The sequence below is a fragment of the Pelophylax lessonae genome, assembly GCF_965119305.1.
Source record: "Pelophylax lessonae genome assembly, chromosome: 3".
Classification (NCBI taxonomy): Eukaryota; Metazoa; Chordata; class Amphibia; order Anura; family Ranidae; genus Pelophylax; species Pelophylax lessonae.
In genome coordinates, this window is record NC_138770.1 from 641,807,120 (window position 1) to 641,825,097 (window position 17,978).

A 17,978-nucleotide genomic window follows, 5' to 3' on the forward strand; every position below is an offset into this window, starting at 1 on the left:
GAGGACAGACATGACATTACATCTCAGGGAGCGAGGACAGACACGACAGTACATATCAGGGAGTGAGGACAGACACGACAGTACATATCAGGAGGTGAGGACAGACATGACAGTACATCTCAGGGGGCGAGGACTGACATGACAGTACATATCAGGGGATGAGGACAGACATGACAGTACATATCAGAGGGTGAGGACAGACATGACAGTACATATCAGGAGGCGAGGACAGACATGACAGTACATATCAGGAGGCAAGGACAGACATGACATTACATCTCAGGGGGCGAGGACAGACATGACAGTACATATCAGGAGGCAAGGACAGACATGACATTACATCTAAGGGGGCGAGGACAGACATGACAGTACATCTCAGGAGGTGAGGACAGACATGACAGTACATCTCAGGAGGTGAGGACAGACATGACAGTACATATCAGGAGGCGAGGACAGACATGACAGTACATATCAGGGGGAGAGGACAGACATGACAGTACATATCAGGAGATGAGGATAGACATGACAGTACATATCAGGAGATGAGGATAGACATGACAGTACATATCAGGGGGTGAGGACAGACATGACAGTACATATCAGGGGGCAAGGACAGACATGACATTACATCTAAGGGGGCGAGGACAGACATGACAGTACATATCAGGAGGCGAGGACAGACATGACATTACATCTCAGGGGGCGAGGACAGACACGACAGTACATATCAGGAGATGAGGACAGACACGACAGTACATATCAGGGGATGAGGACAGACATGACAGTACATCTCAGGAGGTGAGGACAGACATGACAGTACATATCAGGAGGCGAGGACAGACATGACATTACATCTAAGGGGGCGAGGACAGACATGACAGTACATATCAGGAGATGAGGACAGACATGACAGTACATATCAGGAGATGAGGATAGACATGACAGTACATATCAGGAGGCGAGGACAGACATGACAGTACATATCAGGGGGAGAGGACAGACATGACAGTACATATCAGGAGGAGAGGACTGACATGACAGTACATATCAGGAGATGAGGACAGACATGACAGTACATATCAGGGGGTGAGGACAGACATGACAGTACATATCAGGAGGAGAGGACTGACATGACAGTACATATCAGGAGATGAGGACAGACATGACAGTACATATCAGGGGATGAGGACAGACATGACAGTACATATCAGGGGATGAGGACAGACATGACAGTACATATCAGGAGGAGAGGGCAGACATGACAGTACATATCAGGGGGAGAGGACAGACATGACAGTACATATCAGGAGGAGAGGACTGACATGACAGTACATATCAGGAGATGAGGACAGACATGACAGTACATATCAGGGGGTGAGGACAGACATGACAGTACATATCAGGAGGAGAGGACTGACATGACAGTACATATCAGGAGATGAGGACAGACATGACAGTACATATCAGGGGATGAGGACAGACATGACAGTACATATCAGGGGGTGAGGACAGACATGACAGTACATATCAGGGGATGAGGACAGACATGACAGTACATATCAGGAGATGAGGACAGACATGACAGTACATATCAGGGGGTGAGGACAGACATGACAGTACATATCAGGGGATGAGGACAGACATGACAGTACATATCAGGGGGTGAGGACAGACATGACAGTACATATCAGGGGATGAGGACAGACATGACAGTACATATCAGAGGGTGAGGACAGACATGACATTACATCTCAGGGGGCGAGGACAGACATGACAGTACATCTCAGGAGGTGAGGACAGACATGACAGTACATATCAGGGGATGAGGACAGACATGACAGTACATCTCAGGGGCGAGGACAGACATGACAGTACATCTCAGGGAGTGAGGACAGACATGACAACATATCAGGAGGCGAGGACAGACATGACATTACATCTAAGGGGGCGAGGACAGACACGACAGTACATATCAGGAGGCGAGGACAGACATGACAGTACATATCAGGAGGCGAGGACAGACATGACAGTACATCTGAGGGGGCGAGGACTGACATGACAGTACATATCAGGGGAAGAGGACAGACATGACAGTACATCTCAGGGGGCGAGGACAGACATGACAGTACATCTCAGGGAGTGAGGACAGACATGACAGTACATATCAGGGAGTGAGGACAGACATGACAGTACATATCAGGAGGCGAGGACAGACATAACAGTACATATCAGGGGGTGGACAGACATGACATTACATCTAAGGGGGCGAGGACAGACACGACAGTACATCTCAGGGGGCGAGGACTGACATGACAGTACATATCAGGGGGATAGGACAGACATGACAGTACATATCAGGAGGTGAGGACAGACATGACAGTACATATCAGGAGATGAGGATAGACATGACAGTACATATCAGGAGATGAGGACAGACATGACAGTACATATCAGGAGATGAGGACAGACATGACAGTACATATCAGGAGATGAGGACAGACATGACAGTACATATCAGGAGATGAGGACAGACATGACAGTACATATCAGGAGGTGAGGACAGACATGACAGTACATATCAGGAGATGAGGACAGACATGACAGTACATATCAGGGGGTGAGGACAGACATGACAGTACATATCAGGGGGAGAGGACAGACATGACAGTACATATCAGGAGGAGAGGACTGACATGACAGTACATATCAGGAGGTGAGGACAGACATGACAGTACATATCAGGGAGTGAGGACAGACATGACAGTACATATCAGGAGGTGAGGACAGACATGACAGTACATATCAGGGGATGAGGACAGACATGACAGTACATATCAGGAGGTGAGGATAGACATGACAGTACATATCAGGAGGAGAGGACTGACATGACAGTACATATCAGGAGATGAGGACAGACATGACAGTACATATCAGGGGATGAGGACAGACATGACAGTACATATTTGGAGGTGAGGACAGACATGACAGTACATATCAGGAGGTGAGGACAGACATGACAGTACATATCAGGAGGTGAGGACAGACATGACAGTACATATCAGGAGGTGAGGATAGACATGACAGTACATATCAGGAGATGAGGACAGACATGACAGTACATCTCAGGGGATGAGGACAGACATGACAGTACATATCAGGAGGTGAGGACAGACATGACAGTACATATCAGGAGATGAGGACAGACATGACAGTACATATCAGGAGGTGAGGACAGACGTGACAGTACATATCAGGGGATGAGGACAGACATGACAGTACATATTTGGAGGTGAGGACAGACATGACAGTACATATCAGGAGGTGAGGACAGACATGACAGTACATATCAGGAGGTGAGGACAGACATGACAGTACATATCAGGAGGTGAGGACAGACATGACAGTACATATCAGGAGGTGAGGATAGACATGACAGTACATATCAGGGGATGAGGACAGACATGACAATACATATCAGGAGGTGAGGACAGACATGACAATACATATCAGGGAGTGAGGACAGACATGACAATACATATCAGGAGGTGAGGACAGACATGACAGTACATATCAGGAGATGAGGACAGACATGACAGTACATATCAGGAGGTGAGGACAGACGTGACAATACATATCAGCAGGAAAGGACAACTATGACGATCCCGAAGTCTTACAGTCCATCGACGTCCGCTATCAACTTGCCTGACTCTGTGGGCGTGGCGGATGGGGCGGTTACTTCAGGCAGAGGCGTGTACGCCCATCGCCAATCGTCTGCCAGCTCGGTGAATCCTCTCGCGCAGTGACAGGGCGAGCAGTAGAGAGTCCGGTGTGGCCCCGCCCCCTATGAGAAGCAGGGGGGAGCTGGCAGAGTGTTCCATAGAGCTGAGCGGAGTGTCCGGGCCGGCTCAGGATCTGCTGCACATCGGTGTCAGCGCTAGTCTCTGCCTCCCTGCTCCCCCCTCCTGTGTACCCTGATCCCCCCTCCCTGGGCGGCTGTACAATCCTCAGCAGTGACCTGAGACTGTATAGCCGGCCGATCTCAGGATCTCCAAGGACTTCTACCTGCTGCTCACCACTGGTTTTTACTAGTTTGTCATTTTATTTTTGTTACATTTTTTTGTGTCATCGACCTGCTGCAGGAGGACGAGATCGCCCAGAGAGCTTCCATTCTGACTATCTGATCGGTGACATGACTGCAGAGAAGGAGAAGAAAAGGTAAGATCGGCCGATTATCGGGCTGTGTGTGATCGCACCGATATCTGTCTGATTGTCTCACTTTTTAATATTGGAAAATGTAACTGCAAAGCCAGATCTTCCCTGGAATGGACAGGATTGGTGATCTGCATACGATTATTATCTTATAGCCGGTAATTATAGGCAAAGGAAGTCTGCAGACACCAACATGAGCGATCTGTACGATCTGGGACTTTATCTGGATCACATCAGAAGTGGGCAATGATAGGCTGTGCAAGTGTTACAATGTATGGAGGGTGCAGGCTGTGTGTGTGCAATTGTTGCTTACTATTGGGGTCTGCAGAGCATGGTGACATATCATTGGGGTTGCTGCCCATTCACTATACAGTCTGATTGTACAATCTTCTTTATGGTGGCCGTACACACTTCAATAAACGATCGATTTTCATTTCTGGTCTTTGTATTCTCATGGAAATAATCAACAAAAATATCAATAATAGTTATCAATAAAAGCTGATAACCCAATCAAGAGAGAGGTCACTCCAAGAAAGTCTGCAGGCATAAACATGAGCGATCTGTACAATCTTCAACTTTATTTGGATCAGATCAGATGTTGGTAATGATATCATGTGCAAGTGTTACAAAGTATCAAGGGAATTGTTATATATTATTAGGATTGCAGCCTGTGCTGTGTGCATATTAATATTATTATTATTATTATTAAGGTCGCTGGCCATACACCATAGTATACAACCTGATTGTACAATCTTCTTTATGGTGGACGTACACACTTCGATAAACAATCAATGTTTTTTTCTGATCAATCCCTTCAGATAGGAATAATCGATTAACAATAATATCAATAATAGTTGATATCAATATTTATATCAATAATAGTTGATAACCCAGTCATGAGATAGGCCACTCCTAGTCTGCAGACACAAACATGAACGATCTGTACAATCTTAGACTTTATTTGGATCAGATCAGATGTTGGTAATGATATCATGTGCAAGTGTTACAATGTATCAAGGGAATTGTTATATATTATTAGGATTGCAGCCTGTGCTGTGTGCGCTTCTTACTTATTATTATTATTATTATTATTATTATTATTATTAATATTAAGGTTGCTGCCCATACACCATAGTATAAAGCCTGATTGCACAATCTTCTTTATGGTGGACGTACACACTTCGATAAACGATCAATGTTTTTTTCTGCTCAATCTCTTCTGATGGGAATAATCGATCAACAATAATATCAATAATAGTTGATATCAATATTTAAATCAATAATTGTTGATAACCCAGTCAAGTGCTAGGCCACTCCTAGGAAGTCTGCAGACAGAAACATGAGCGATCTGTACAATCTTCAACTTTATTTGGATTAGATCAGAAGCTGGCAGTGATAACCTGTGCAAGTGTTACAATGTATCCAGGCAATTGTTACATATTAACAGGATTGCAGCCTGTGCTGTGTGCAATTGTTCCTTATTATTATTATTATTATTATTATTATTATTATTATTGAGGTTGCTGCCCATACACTATAGTATACAACCTGATTGTACAATCTTCTTCATGGTGGCCTGTGCACACTTCAATAAATGATCATTTTTTTCCAATCAATCTCTTCTGATGGTAATAATCGATCAACAATAATATCAATAATAGTTGAGATCTACAATATACCAATAATAGCTGATATCAATATTTAAATCAATAATAGTTGATAACCCAGTCAAGAGATAGGCCACTCAAAGGAAGTCTGCAGACACAAACATGAGCGATCTGTACAATCTTTGACATTATTTGGATTAGATCAGAAGCTGGCAGTGATAACCTGTGCAAGTGTTACAATGTATCCAGACAATTGTTACATATTAATAGGATTGCAGCCTGTGCTGTGTGCAATTGTTGCGTATTATTATTATTATTATTATTATTATTATTATTATTATTATGGTTGATGCACATACACTATAGTATAAAACCTGATTGTACAATCTAATGTATGGTGGATGTACACACTTTGATAAACGGCCAAAATTAATTTCTGATCGACCTCTTCTTATGGGAATAATCAATCAACATTAATATCAACAATAGTGGCTATCAATATATCAACAATAGTGGCTATCAATAATCTATCAATAATAGTTGATATCAATAATCTATCAATAATAGTTGATAACCCAGTCAAGGTATAGGCCACTCCTAGTAAATTTGCAGACACAAACATGAGTGATCTGTACAATCTTCGACTTTTATTTAGATCAGATCAGAAGTTGGCAGTGGCAGACTGTGCAAGTCTTAACCGCCTTGTATTTTATTGTATTGTAACTGTTTTGTCTCCCTTTATTTTGTAAAGCGCTGCCTAAACTGTTGGCGCTATATAAACCCTGTATAATAATAATATTATTGTTATTATTATTATTGTGTTACAATGTATCCAGACAATTGTTACATATTATTAGAATTGCAGCCTGTGCTGTGTGCAATTGTTACTTATTATTATTATTATTATTATTATTATTATTATTATTATTATTTTAATAAGGTTGCCGCCCATACACCATAGTATACAACCTGATTGTACAATCTTCGTTATGGTGGCCGTGCACTCTTCAATAAACAATCATTATTATTTTCTGATCGATCTCTTCTGATGGGAATAATCAATCAAAAATAGTTAGTTTCAATAATTTATATAAATACTAGTTAATAACCCAAACAAGTGATAGGCCACTCAAAGGAAGTCTGCAGACACAAACAAGAGTGATCTGTACAATCTTCGACTTTATTTGGATCGGATCAGATGTTGGTAATGATATCCTGTGCAAGTGTTACAAAGTATCCAGGCAACTGTTACATATTATTAGGATTTCAGCCAGTGCTGTGTTAGATGGTATTATGATGATGATGATGATGATGATGATTATTGAGGTTGCAGAGAATTGTTACATATTATTGAGGTTGCTGCTCATACACTATACAATCTGATCGTAAAATCTTCTTCATGGTGGCTGTAGATGCTTAAATAAACAAACATTATTATTTTCCGATCAATGTCTTGATAGGAATATTGATCAATAATATATCAATAATGAGATCAATAATAGCTGACAACCCAGTCAAGTGATAGGCCACTTAAAGGAAGTCTGAAGAAGCAAACATGAGTGATCTGTACAATCTTCGACTTATTTGGATCAGATCAGAAGTTGGCAGTGATATCCTGTGTAAGTGTTACAATGTTTCCAGGCAATTGTTACAAAAATAAATTATTCCTTTCTGATTGATCTCTTCCAATAATCGATCATTGGTCAACAACCCAAACGATCAATATGCCGCTCACAGGGAACTGGATTTTGATAACTGACAATGGCATCTCTGTTTCCACCATGTAATCTCATAATCTGATCAAACAAATGACGCTCCTATTCATGAACAAAGTATCAGCGCAAAACAGTTAAGTTTTCTGCCTTGGCCAATCGATTCAGTTTAATTAATTGGAAAGGGAAGTTGTGATTGTTAATCTGATTGAATCACACATGATCAGATAATCAAATCAAGGCTGAGACACGGGGTGGGTACGGGGGTTGGCTGCCCTGGGTACAGTGGTAACATGGGAGGGGGGCACAAGGAGATTGAGGGGGAAGTGATTTAGGTTGGAAGTGGGAAGTTTGGGGGGGGGGGGCAGCAGGGGGTAAGTATTGTTCTAGGAGGGAAATTTGTAGACGGGGGGGGTGCCAAGAGTGGTAATTGAGGGAAATTTTTATTGGGAGGGGGGGTGGGGGGGGGATTTAGGGTAAATTTGTGCTGGGAGGAGGGGGGATTTGAAGTGTGTGTTTGGGGGGAGAAGAAGCTGTGTACTAAGAGACATTTTAGGGGGTAGAAGATTTGTGCTAGGAGGGGTGAACTTTTTTTTGTGAGGATGGGGGTATTTGGGGGGGGGGGGATATTTGAGCTAGTAGGGAGGATTTAGGGGAAATGTGTGCTGGGAGGATGGGGATTTGAAGTGGGGGGGGGGGGTAGAATATGTTTACCAGGAGGGGAAATTTTAGGGGGGTATAAGATTTGTGCTAAGAGAGGTGAATTTTTTCTGTTAAGGGGGGGGGGGGTATTCGGTGGACGGGGAGGTGGCAAAGATTTGCGTTAGGAGGGGGGATTAGAGGAAATTTTTGTTGGGAAGGTGGATTTGAAGTGTGTGAGGGGGGGGGGGCAGATGTGTACTAGGAAGGGAAGTTTTAGGAGTAGAAGATTTTTGCTAGGAAGGATGAATTTTGTTTTTTTGTTTGTTTTTTTTTAGATTGGGGGGGGGGTGGGGGGGGCAAAGATTTATGTTAGGAGGAGGGATTTAGACGAAGTTTGTGCTAGGAAGGGGGTTTTGAAGTGTGTGGGGGTAGATTTGTGCTAGGAGGGGTGAATTTATTTATTTTTGGGGGGGGGGGATTTGAGCTGGGGAAATTTGGAGGATGGAGGGGGGTAAAGATTCATGCTGAGAAGGAAGATTTTAGGGGTAATGATGCAGCTTAGTGTTCAGTGTTTTTTTTTTTTTTTTTGGGGGGGGCAGTTTGGCATGTTTGCCCTGGGCTTTAGATGACCGTGTCAATATACAGTTACATTTACTCATCAGATTGATTAAAAACGATCAGATCTGCAAACAATTGAATAGCCATAACATTCATTCTGATCAATTAACATTGGATTCGATGAAACTGAGCCGATTGATCAGATTATGAGATTATATGTTGGAAACAGAGATACAATTGATTATTAATTGGTTGTTTTATAACTATTGATTGAAATCCGCTTCTCTGCATGTGGCATAATAATCAAACGCTGTTACTTATAGATCATTCATTCCTATTGGGAGAGAAATCGATCATTTATGGGTGCATGTATGGCCTCCATTAGAGGAGTATTCTAAAAGAACAAACCTGAACAATGCATTCAATTTGTATCCAATCAGGCAGATCCTTGCACTACATGGTGGACAGTAGATCTAAAGGAAATTTACAATCAGATTGTATGGTGAATGGCCAGGTTAATACTGGGCTTTGTACAATTGTTACATATTGCTGAGGTTGCAGCGTAGTGAAGACTGTGCTCTGTATATCTGTCATTTGATGTCATCGTTTGTTACATTGTTTTTCTTTACTGTTACGATTGTTAAGCCCTGAGAATGCTGATGATGTTTATGAAACATTCCAAATATTGTGTCCCAATCACAGAAATATTTTCTCGCCTCGTATTTATTGCAGCCCTGATAAGTTAGTTGTTGGCAATAAATTAAAAAACAATCGATTTCAGATATAAATAAATTAACACATTGACGTTTTATGGCATCATAAGAGCATTGGATTTACACCTGCCTTGTTTCACTGATTAGCATCGGTCATCTGTTGGTTTGCTTTGCAAAATATCTCCCGGACTTGCCTGACCCCCCCCCCCCTCCCCTCCTCCGCCCATGTCTTTTAGGAAGGTACAGGACGAGATTTGCATGTTTAATATTTGCAGTTGACTCTATTACTGCTGCATTGCTGGTCCTGGTGGTGTGTTTCAGGAATAATACATTCTAATGGGAAATCCAGGGTTGGCCTTTGGGTAGGTGACACCATGTATGGATTGTTGTCCCCCTCCCCAGTGAAAATTAATCTTGTATATTGGTACTTGTAAGCTTTGGCAATAAAGTTGACAGGAGATAAAACTAGGTATGTACACGGTGTGCTTCAATGTTGCATGTTCATACATTGGAGTCATCATACAGAGGAGTGTAGCCTGTGACTGTGGATGGAGGGTGCTAGATCCTGGGTTACAGGGAGATGATTGGTGCTGGATGCCAGTTAGAGAGGGAAGAAGGATGCATAAACCCCAGGTTAAAGGAGAGTGAAGGATGTATGGATCCCTGGTTGGTTAGAGGGGATGAAAGGTGTATGGTTCCCCCGTTAGAGGGGATGAAGGGCGTATGGATCCCCCGCTAGAGGGGATGAAGGGCGTATGGATCCTTCGCTAGAGGGGATGAAGGGCGTATGGATCCCCCGCTAGAGGGGACGAAGGGCATATGGATCCCCCCGTTAGAGGGGATGAAGGGTGTATGGATCCCCCCGTTAGAGGGGATGAAGGGTGTATGGATCCCCCCGTTAGAGGGGATGAAGGGTCTATGGATCCCCCGTTAGAGGGGATGAAGTGTGTATGGATCCCCCGTTAGAGGGGATGAAGTGTGTATGGATCCTCCATTAGAGGGGATGAAGGGTGTATGGATCCCCGTTAGAGGGGATGAAAGGCGTATAGATCCCCCGTTAGAGGGGGATGAAGGGTGTATGGATCCCTGGTTAGAGGGGGATGAAGTGTGTATGGATCCCCCGTTAGAGGGGATGAAGTGTGTATGGATCCCCCGTTAGAGGGGATGAAGTGTGTATGGATCCTCCATTAGAGGGGATGAAAAGTGTATGGATCCCCGGTTGAGGGGAATGAAGGGTGTATGGATCCCCGGTTAGAGGGGGATGAAGGGTGTATGGATCCCCGGTTAGAGGGGGATGAAGGGTGTATGGATCCCCGGTTAGAGGGGGATGAAGGGTGTATGGATCCCCGGTTAGAGGGGGATGAAGGGTGTATGGATTTCCGGTTAGAGGGGAATGAAGAGTGTATGGATCCCCGGTTAGAGGGGGATTAAGGGTGTATGGATCCCCGGTTGGAGGGGAATTAAGGGTGTATGGATCCCCGGTTAGAGGGGGATGAATGATGTATGGATCCCCAGTAAGAGGGGGGTGAAGGGTTTTTGGATCCCCGGTTGGAGGGGAATGAAGGGTGTATGGATCCCCGGTTAGAGGGGGATGAATGATGAATGGATCCCCAGTAAGAGGGGGATGAAGGGTGTATGGATCCCCAGTAAGAGGGGGATGAAGGGTGTATGAATCCCTGGTTAGAGGGGGATGAAGGGTGCATGGATCTCTGTTTAGAGGGGAATGAACGGTGTACGGATCCCCAGTTGGAGGTGAATGAAGGATGTATAGATCCCCGGTTAGAGGGGGATGAAGGATGTATGGATCCCCAGTTAGATGGGAATGAAGGGTGTATGGATCCCCGGTTAGAGGGGGATGAAGGGTATAAGGGTCCCTGGTTAGATGGGGGATGAAGGATGTATGGATCCCTGGTAAGAGGGAGATGAAGGGTGCATGACCCCCTGGTTAGAGAGGGGTGAATGGTGTGGGGATCCTTGATTAGAAGGGGATGACGCCTACTCATGTGATGTGCTGTATATTTCATCTGTGGATGTGCCTACTATACCTTCTACTATATTTTTTGCAAAGTTCTGTGAAGTGCACTGATTTACAGAATATTTTTGTGCCTATTTTATATGGACTGTGCCCAGGCCGTCACCCTTGCTAGAATGTGTGGTGGCCACCTTTTTCTGTCTCTCTATGCTAATTATTATATAGAAATTCATATGCATTTGGTTTAATGTAGTGCAGTGTGGTTTTGGAAATGGCCACATGCAGTTTTTTTGGATGCCGTAACTACTCATCATGCCCACAGGAAAGACTGGTAAGGGTAACTAGTATTTGTTATGTGTTTATTCTTGTTTATTTGGTAATACCTTCACCATGGAAACTCTTTTTTTGTAATTTCCTCAGCTAATTTGCTTAATGACAAATAAAATGCACATTAAAAATGCGCATAAACATGCAAAAGGAGCACCTAAAAAAGTGTAACGTAAGTTATAAATGTAATCTGGGGAAAAGGATCTTCAAAGATGTAAAGATCTAGTTGTCCCTACACATAGATGGAGGAAAATGTCTTTGGCTGTCATATTACTATATTTGTAGATTGATAAATTATGTTCTATATGGAATACAGTGCCTTGAAAAAAAGTATTGATACCCCTTGAGATTTTCCACATTTTGTCATATTATAACCAAAAAGGGAAATATATTTTATTAAGATTTGACCAACACAAAGTGACACGTAATTGTAAAGTGGAAGGACAAAGATAAATGTTTTTACAAATAATATCTGAAAAGTGTGGCGTGCATTTGTATTCAGCCCCCTTTACTCTGATACCCCTAACTAAAATCTAGTGAAACCAATCGCCTTCAGAAGTCACCTAATTAGTCAATAAAGTCCACCTGTGTGTATTTTAATCTCAGTATAAATACAGCTGCTCTGTGAAGCCCTCAGGGGTTTGTTAGAGACCCTTAGTGAACATACAGCATCATGAATGCCAAGGAACACACCAGACAGGTCAGGGATAAAGTTGTAGAGAAGTTTAAAGCAGGGTTAGGTTATAAAAATATTCCAAGTTTTGAACATCTCACGGAGCCCTGTTCAATCCATCATCAGAAAATGGAAAGAGTATGGCACAACTGCAAACCTACCAAGACATGGCCGTCCACCTAAACTGACCGGCCGGGGCAAGGAAATTATTCATCAGAGAAGCAGTCAAGAGGCCCATGGTAACTCTGGAGGAGCTGCAGAGATCCACAGCTCAGGTGGGAGAATCTGTCCACAGGACAACTATTAGTTGTGCACTCCACAAATCTGCCCTTTATGGAAGAGTGGCAAGAAGAAAGCCATTGTTGAAAGAAAGCCATAAGAAGTCCTGTTTGCAGTTTGCGAGAAGCCATGTGGGGACACAGCAAACATGTGGAAGAAGGTGCTCTGATCAGATGAGACCAAAATTTAACTTTTTGGCCTAAAAGAAAAATGTTGTGTGGTGGAAAACTAACCCTGCACATCACCCTGAACACTCCATCCCCACCTTGAAACATGGTGGTGGCAGCATTGTGTTGTGGAGATGCTTTTCTTCAGCAGGGACAGGGAAGCTAGTCAGAGTTGATTGGAAGATGGATGGAGCCAAATACAGGGCAATTGTAGAAGAAAACCTGTTCGAGCCTGCTAAAGACTTGAGACTGAAGCCCCGTACACACGCAACGATTATCGGCCGACCGATCGTCCGTCTTTTGTCCAGAGTTGTGTTTTGTTGGTTGGAATGTGCCTAGACTGCACACGAATTTTCTCGCCCAACAAAATTCTACTTCAGAAGTGATGTCATGTGTTGGTTTGCTTTCTTTCTGTTCTTTCTTCACTGAGCATGCCCAGACTTGCTCATCAGATTTTTCCCTGTCGAAATCTGTACTGACTGCACGAAAATCGGGCGTTATGTTGACGGCCAACAAAAATTTTATAGTCTGCACACCAGATTTTTTTCAGCCGAAAAGTCGGAGTTGGTTGTCAGAAGCATCATACTAACAAGCTGAAAATCGGCAGATCGGTGGTCGGACGAAAATCCCCCGCCAATTTTCGATGCGTGTGTACGGGGCTTGAGGCAAAGGTTCACCTTCCAGCAGGACAACGACCGTAAACATACAGCCAGAGCTACAATGGAATGATTTAGATCAAAGCATATTCATGTGTTATAATGGCCCCTCAAAATCCAGACCTAAATCCAATTGAGAATCTGTGGCAAGTCTTGAAAATTGTTGTTCACAGACGCTCTCCATCTATAGCTTGAGCTATTTTTTAAAGAATGGGCAAAAATGTCACTCTCTAGATGTCAAAGCTGGTAGAGACATCCCCAAAAAGACTTGCAGCTGTAATTGCAGGAAAAGGTGGTTCTACAAAATATTGACTCAGGGGGGGCTGAATACAAATGCACGCCACACTTTTCAGATATTTATTTGTAAAAAAAATGTGAAAACCATTTATCATTTTCCTTCCACTTCACAGTTATGTGCCACTTTGTGTTGGTCTATCACATAAAATTCTAATAAAATACATTTACTTTTTTGGTTGTAACATGATTAAATGTGGAAAATTTCAAGGGGTATGAATACTTTTTCAAGTCCCTGTAAGCGGACATTTGTTATATAAAGCATGTCTTGAGGTATGCACAAATTTTTGTAATATTCCTTTTTTTTTTTTTTATGCAATTGTTTTTGGAAAGCTGTGTATTGGGTTCTAGCTGCTGGTGACTAAAACAGAGATAAGGAATTCAGAGAAAAATGTGCCAGCTTGCGCTATTTGCTGGTGATGGCGATTATCTAACATGCGTTTGGAACCCGTAGATGTTCCATAAGCAGAGCTGTTGCTGCAAGGATAGGTGTCTGTAAATGGAGCTCTTTTTGTCTGTTACATCTTGATGCTATGACCACAGACCATTTGTTCCTGTCAGAAATGTGATTGTTATCTCTTTGGACGAGTTCTTTCTTGAATGGGTTGAATCCTTTTGTGACAAAAGCTTTAAATAGCTTGTAAAATATGAGTATGTGGGAGATACTTGTGTCATGAGGGCGAGATGAGAGCTTTGGGGTAGAAAATAATAACATGGGTTATGGGTTGGATGACACGCTGAATACTAAAAATTGCTTAGACCAGGGCTGGCCAATTCCCAGGAACCAGGTAGCCAATGTTCCCTTAACCACTTAAGCCCCGGAAGATTTTACCCCCATTCCGACCAGGGGGTATTTTGCGATTCGGCACTGCGTGACTTTAACGGAGAATTGCGCGGTCGTGCGACGCTGTACCTAAACGAATTTGGCGTCCTTTTTTTCCCACAAACAGAGCTTTCTTTTGGCGGTATTTGATCACCTGTGCGATTTTTTGATCACGCGCTATAAACAAAAAAAGAGCGTCCATTTTGCAAAAATAGCAATATTTTTCCCTTTTTTTTATATGAACTTCCCCCCAAAAAAAATGTAAAAATCAAAATTTTTTTAAATTTTCGGCCAATTCGTTTTATGCTACCTATGTTTGGTAAAAAAAATCGCAAAAAGCGTATTTTGATTGGTTTGCGCAAAAGTTATTGTGTTTACTAACTAAGGGAAAGATTTTTGTCATTTTTGTTGTTTTTTTTTTTTTAACGCGTAATGGCGGCGATCTGCGATTTTTTTTTTTTTGCGGTACTGCGACATTGCGGCGGACAGATCGGACCCTTGACTGACATTTTTGACACTTTTGGGGTTACCAGTGACATTTCTACAGTAATCAGTGCTATATATATGCACTGTTACTGTAAAAATACACTGGTAGTGAAGGGGTTAACTTTATTTGAGAGGGAGGGGCTGTGTGTGTCCCTAGGGGCGTGATTCTAACTGTGATTGGCTGGGGCTTCAGCTGTATGCAGACTGATCAACGGATCTACATAGTAGATCCATATGATCATCTCTCATACAGCGAGGAGAATGACAGGCAGCTTGTTTACACAAGCTGCCTGACATTCTCCCTCTCCCCCGCCGATCGCAGAGTGGCCGGCGGACATCGGGTCCGCCGGTCACACGCGCGGGGGGGTCCGTGACCACTCGGGAGCGGGAGCGCGCCTCCGGGGGCGCGCGCTCGCTCCCTAGACCCTCACAAGCTAGTGACGTAGCCCTACGTCACTTTGCCTGTGAGGGGCTGACCGCCGACGTAGATAGTCGTGCGGCGGTCGGCAAGTGGTTAACCACTTGCCGTCTGCTCACTAGAGCTCTACTGCGGCAAAGTGGCTCGATAACTTCTGACGACGTAGACCTACGACACCAGACATTCCCCTTCCTCGCCGGCGCGCGCGCGCCCCCACTGTATTCAGTCACAGTGGGAGTCGGGCCAGGGGAGGAGCGGCGGTGATCGCCCCTGCTCTTCCCCGATCGTCGGGGAATCGAGTGTGGAGATCCGCCTGCTTGTGTAAACAAAGCGGGCGGATCTCCTAAGTGACAGGCAGGGTCAGATTGCAGGGTTCAGCATAGCTGAACATGCGATCTGTCCCTGTGTCACTCAGTCACCTCAGATCACTTTTCAAACGGGCAGCTAGGGCTGGCGCACATGAGAACAAGCCCTAATACTGGCCATAGACATTAGTAAGAGGTTGGACATGCATACATGTCCAAGTTCTCCTCTATGTGGAAGATCACCGATGGCACAAATGTTCCTGTTTAGGGCTGTGGGTGCACACAGTCCAAGCATGGGGAAAAAAAGTGTGGTCATTGTGAGTCTTCTCGTTGTTCCCCAAAAATGTTTGCTTGGATGTGACTTATGTTGCCCCATAGGTGTTGGATTATCTAATCTGTTTAGGAAAGGTCAAATCGGAAGACTCCTGGATTATCTTTGGGCACCTTGATGGGTTTATTTTATGGCACGTAGCAGACAGTATCAGTATTAGAAATCATTTAACTACAGTCTACAGACTAGAGAGCGGGGTGTACCCTAAGGGGCCACTTCTAGCAAGTTCATGGGTACTACTATCTGGTAGAGGAAGCCCAGAAATACACATCCAGGTTTTATAATAAATTAGATTTAGAATAGTTCAGTTTTAGAAGGTTTTAATAGAACATCATTTTTTGTTATTAATAATAAAAATAAAAAAATAAGAATAGAACTATTAATATTTATATTATCATAAATTTAAAATTTTATTATTTATATGATTAATTAAAATTTAAATTAATAATAAAATAGTATTATGATTATTATGTGAAAAAAGTTTTTTTTAAAGATTTTTTTTTTAAAATGAAAGAAAAAAACAAAACGCAAAAATAAATTTTTATATAATTGATAGATTTTATATATATATATATATATATATATATATATATATATATATATATATATATATATATATATATATATATATATATATATACACACACACAATATATATTCACCTAGCAGCAAGAGGGTCGCTGGTTTGAATCCCAACCACGACACTACCTGCCTGGAGTTTGCATGTTCTCCTGGTGGCTGCGTGGGTTTCCTCCGGGTACTCCGGTTTCCTCCCACACTCCAAAGACATGCTGGTAGGTTAATTGGATCCTGTATATATAAAAAAAAAATAAAAATTGGCCCTACTATGTATGTATGAATGTGAGTTATGGAACTTAGATTGTAAGCTCCTTGAGGGCAGGGACTGATGTGAATGTATAATGTATATGTAAAGCGCTGCGTAAATTGACAGCGCTGTAGAAGTACCTGAAATAAATAAATATATTCGCGCGAGAGAGAGTGCTTGTACCAGTACTCCAAATTAATCAGTAGTTTATTTCCATCCACGTTTCGGGCAGTCACTCAAGACTTGAGAAAGGCAGGCTGCAACTCGCCTTCTTTGTTCAATATATATATATATATATATATATATATTCATATATAATATCACACAATGTAGAGCTAAAGCATCAGTGATGTGCACAGTTTGGTTACCTAAAGCAACCAGAATTCAGATGGTTATAATTAGAGCAGTGATATAAGAAGTCCTATTGGTTGTGGTCTACCTGGTCCTTATTTAAATTCTGTAATTCAAATCAGGACTGAGGCTGTCACACTAAGCCCCTGTTCTTTGTTGCCCAGAATAAGTATCCAACGACATTTCTTACTCTTTCCTGACCTTTTGTAAATTGCAAACCTTTTCAGAGTCCGAAAATTAAAGTCAGAGGGCCAGCATAACAGCCAGGCAACTAGCATTTTCAGAAGGTTAGACATAGAGGCCCACTATTTCTCCCAGGACAGGTTTACTTTTTTTTTCTTTTTAAATAAGGTTCGTTCAATATAGGTCTGTTCACCCCATTGTGTTTTACGTGTGCTTAATTGTAGGTTCACAGCAAGATAAAAGCTTGTGAAGATGAGTAGACCATTATAGGTAATGAAGCTTTGAAATTGTCACCGTTCACATATGAGTGTTCAGGTACCTGTAGCTCAGCGAATAAAGTTTAAAAAAATACATGAGCTACTTTTAAAGCCAGATGGGGAATTTTCGGGCTAAATCATTCAAAAACTTTTTCAGGCGCTCCCATTATAAATCTATGGGGCCTAAAA

The 17,978-nt window shown here is 42.7% G+C and overlaps 1 protein-coding gene across 1 annotated transcript in view; it reads left to right on the forward strand.

Annotated features, from left to right (window-relative positions):
• The first annotated feature begins 3,860 nt into the window (after window positions 1–3,860).
• EPAS1 (endothelial PAS domain protein 1) overlaps window positions 3,861–17,978 on the forward strand; it is a 239,835-nt gene continuing 225,717 nt past the window's right edge. The window contains exon 1 of the mRNA XM_082249957.1: window positions 3,861–4,215. Coding sequence (XP_082106083.1) covers window positions 4,190–4,215 — 26 coding nt within the window. The 5' untranslated portion in view covers window positions 3,861–4,189. The remainder of the gene's footprint in view (window positions 4,216–17,978) is intronic.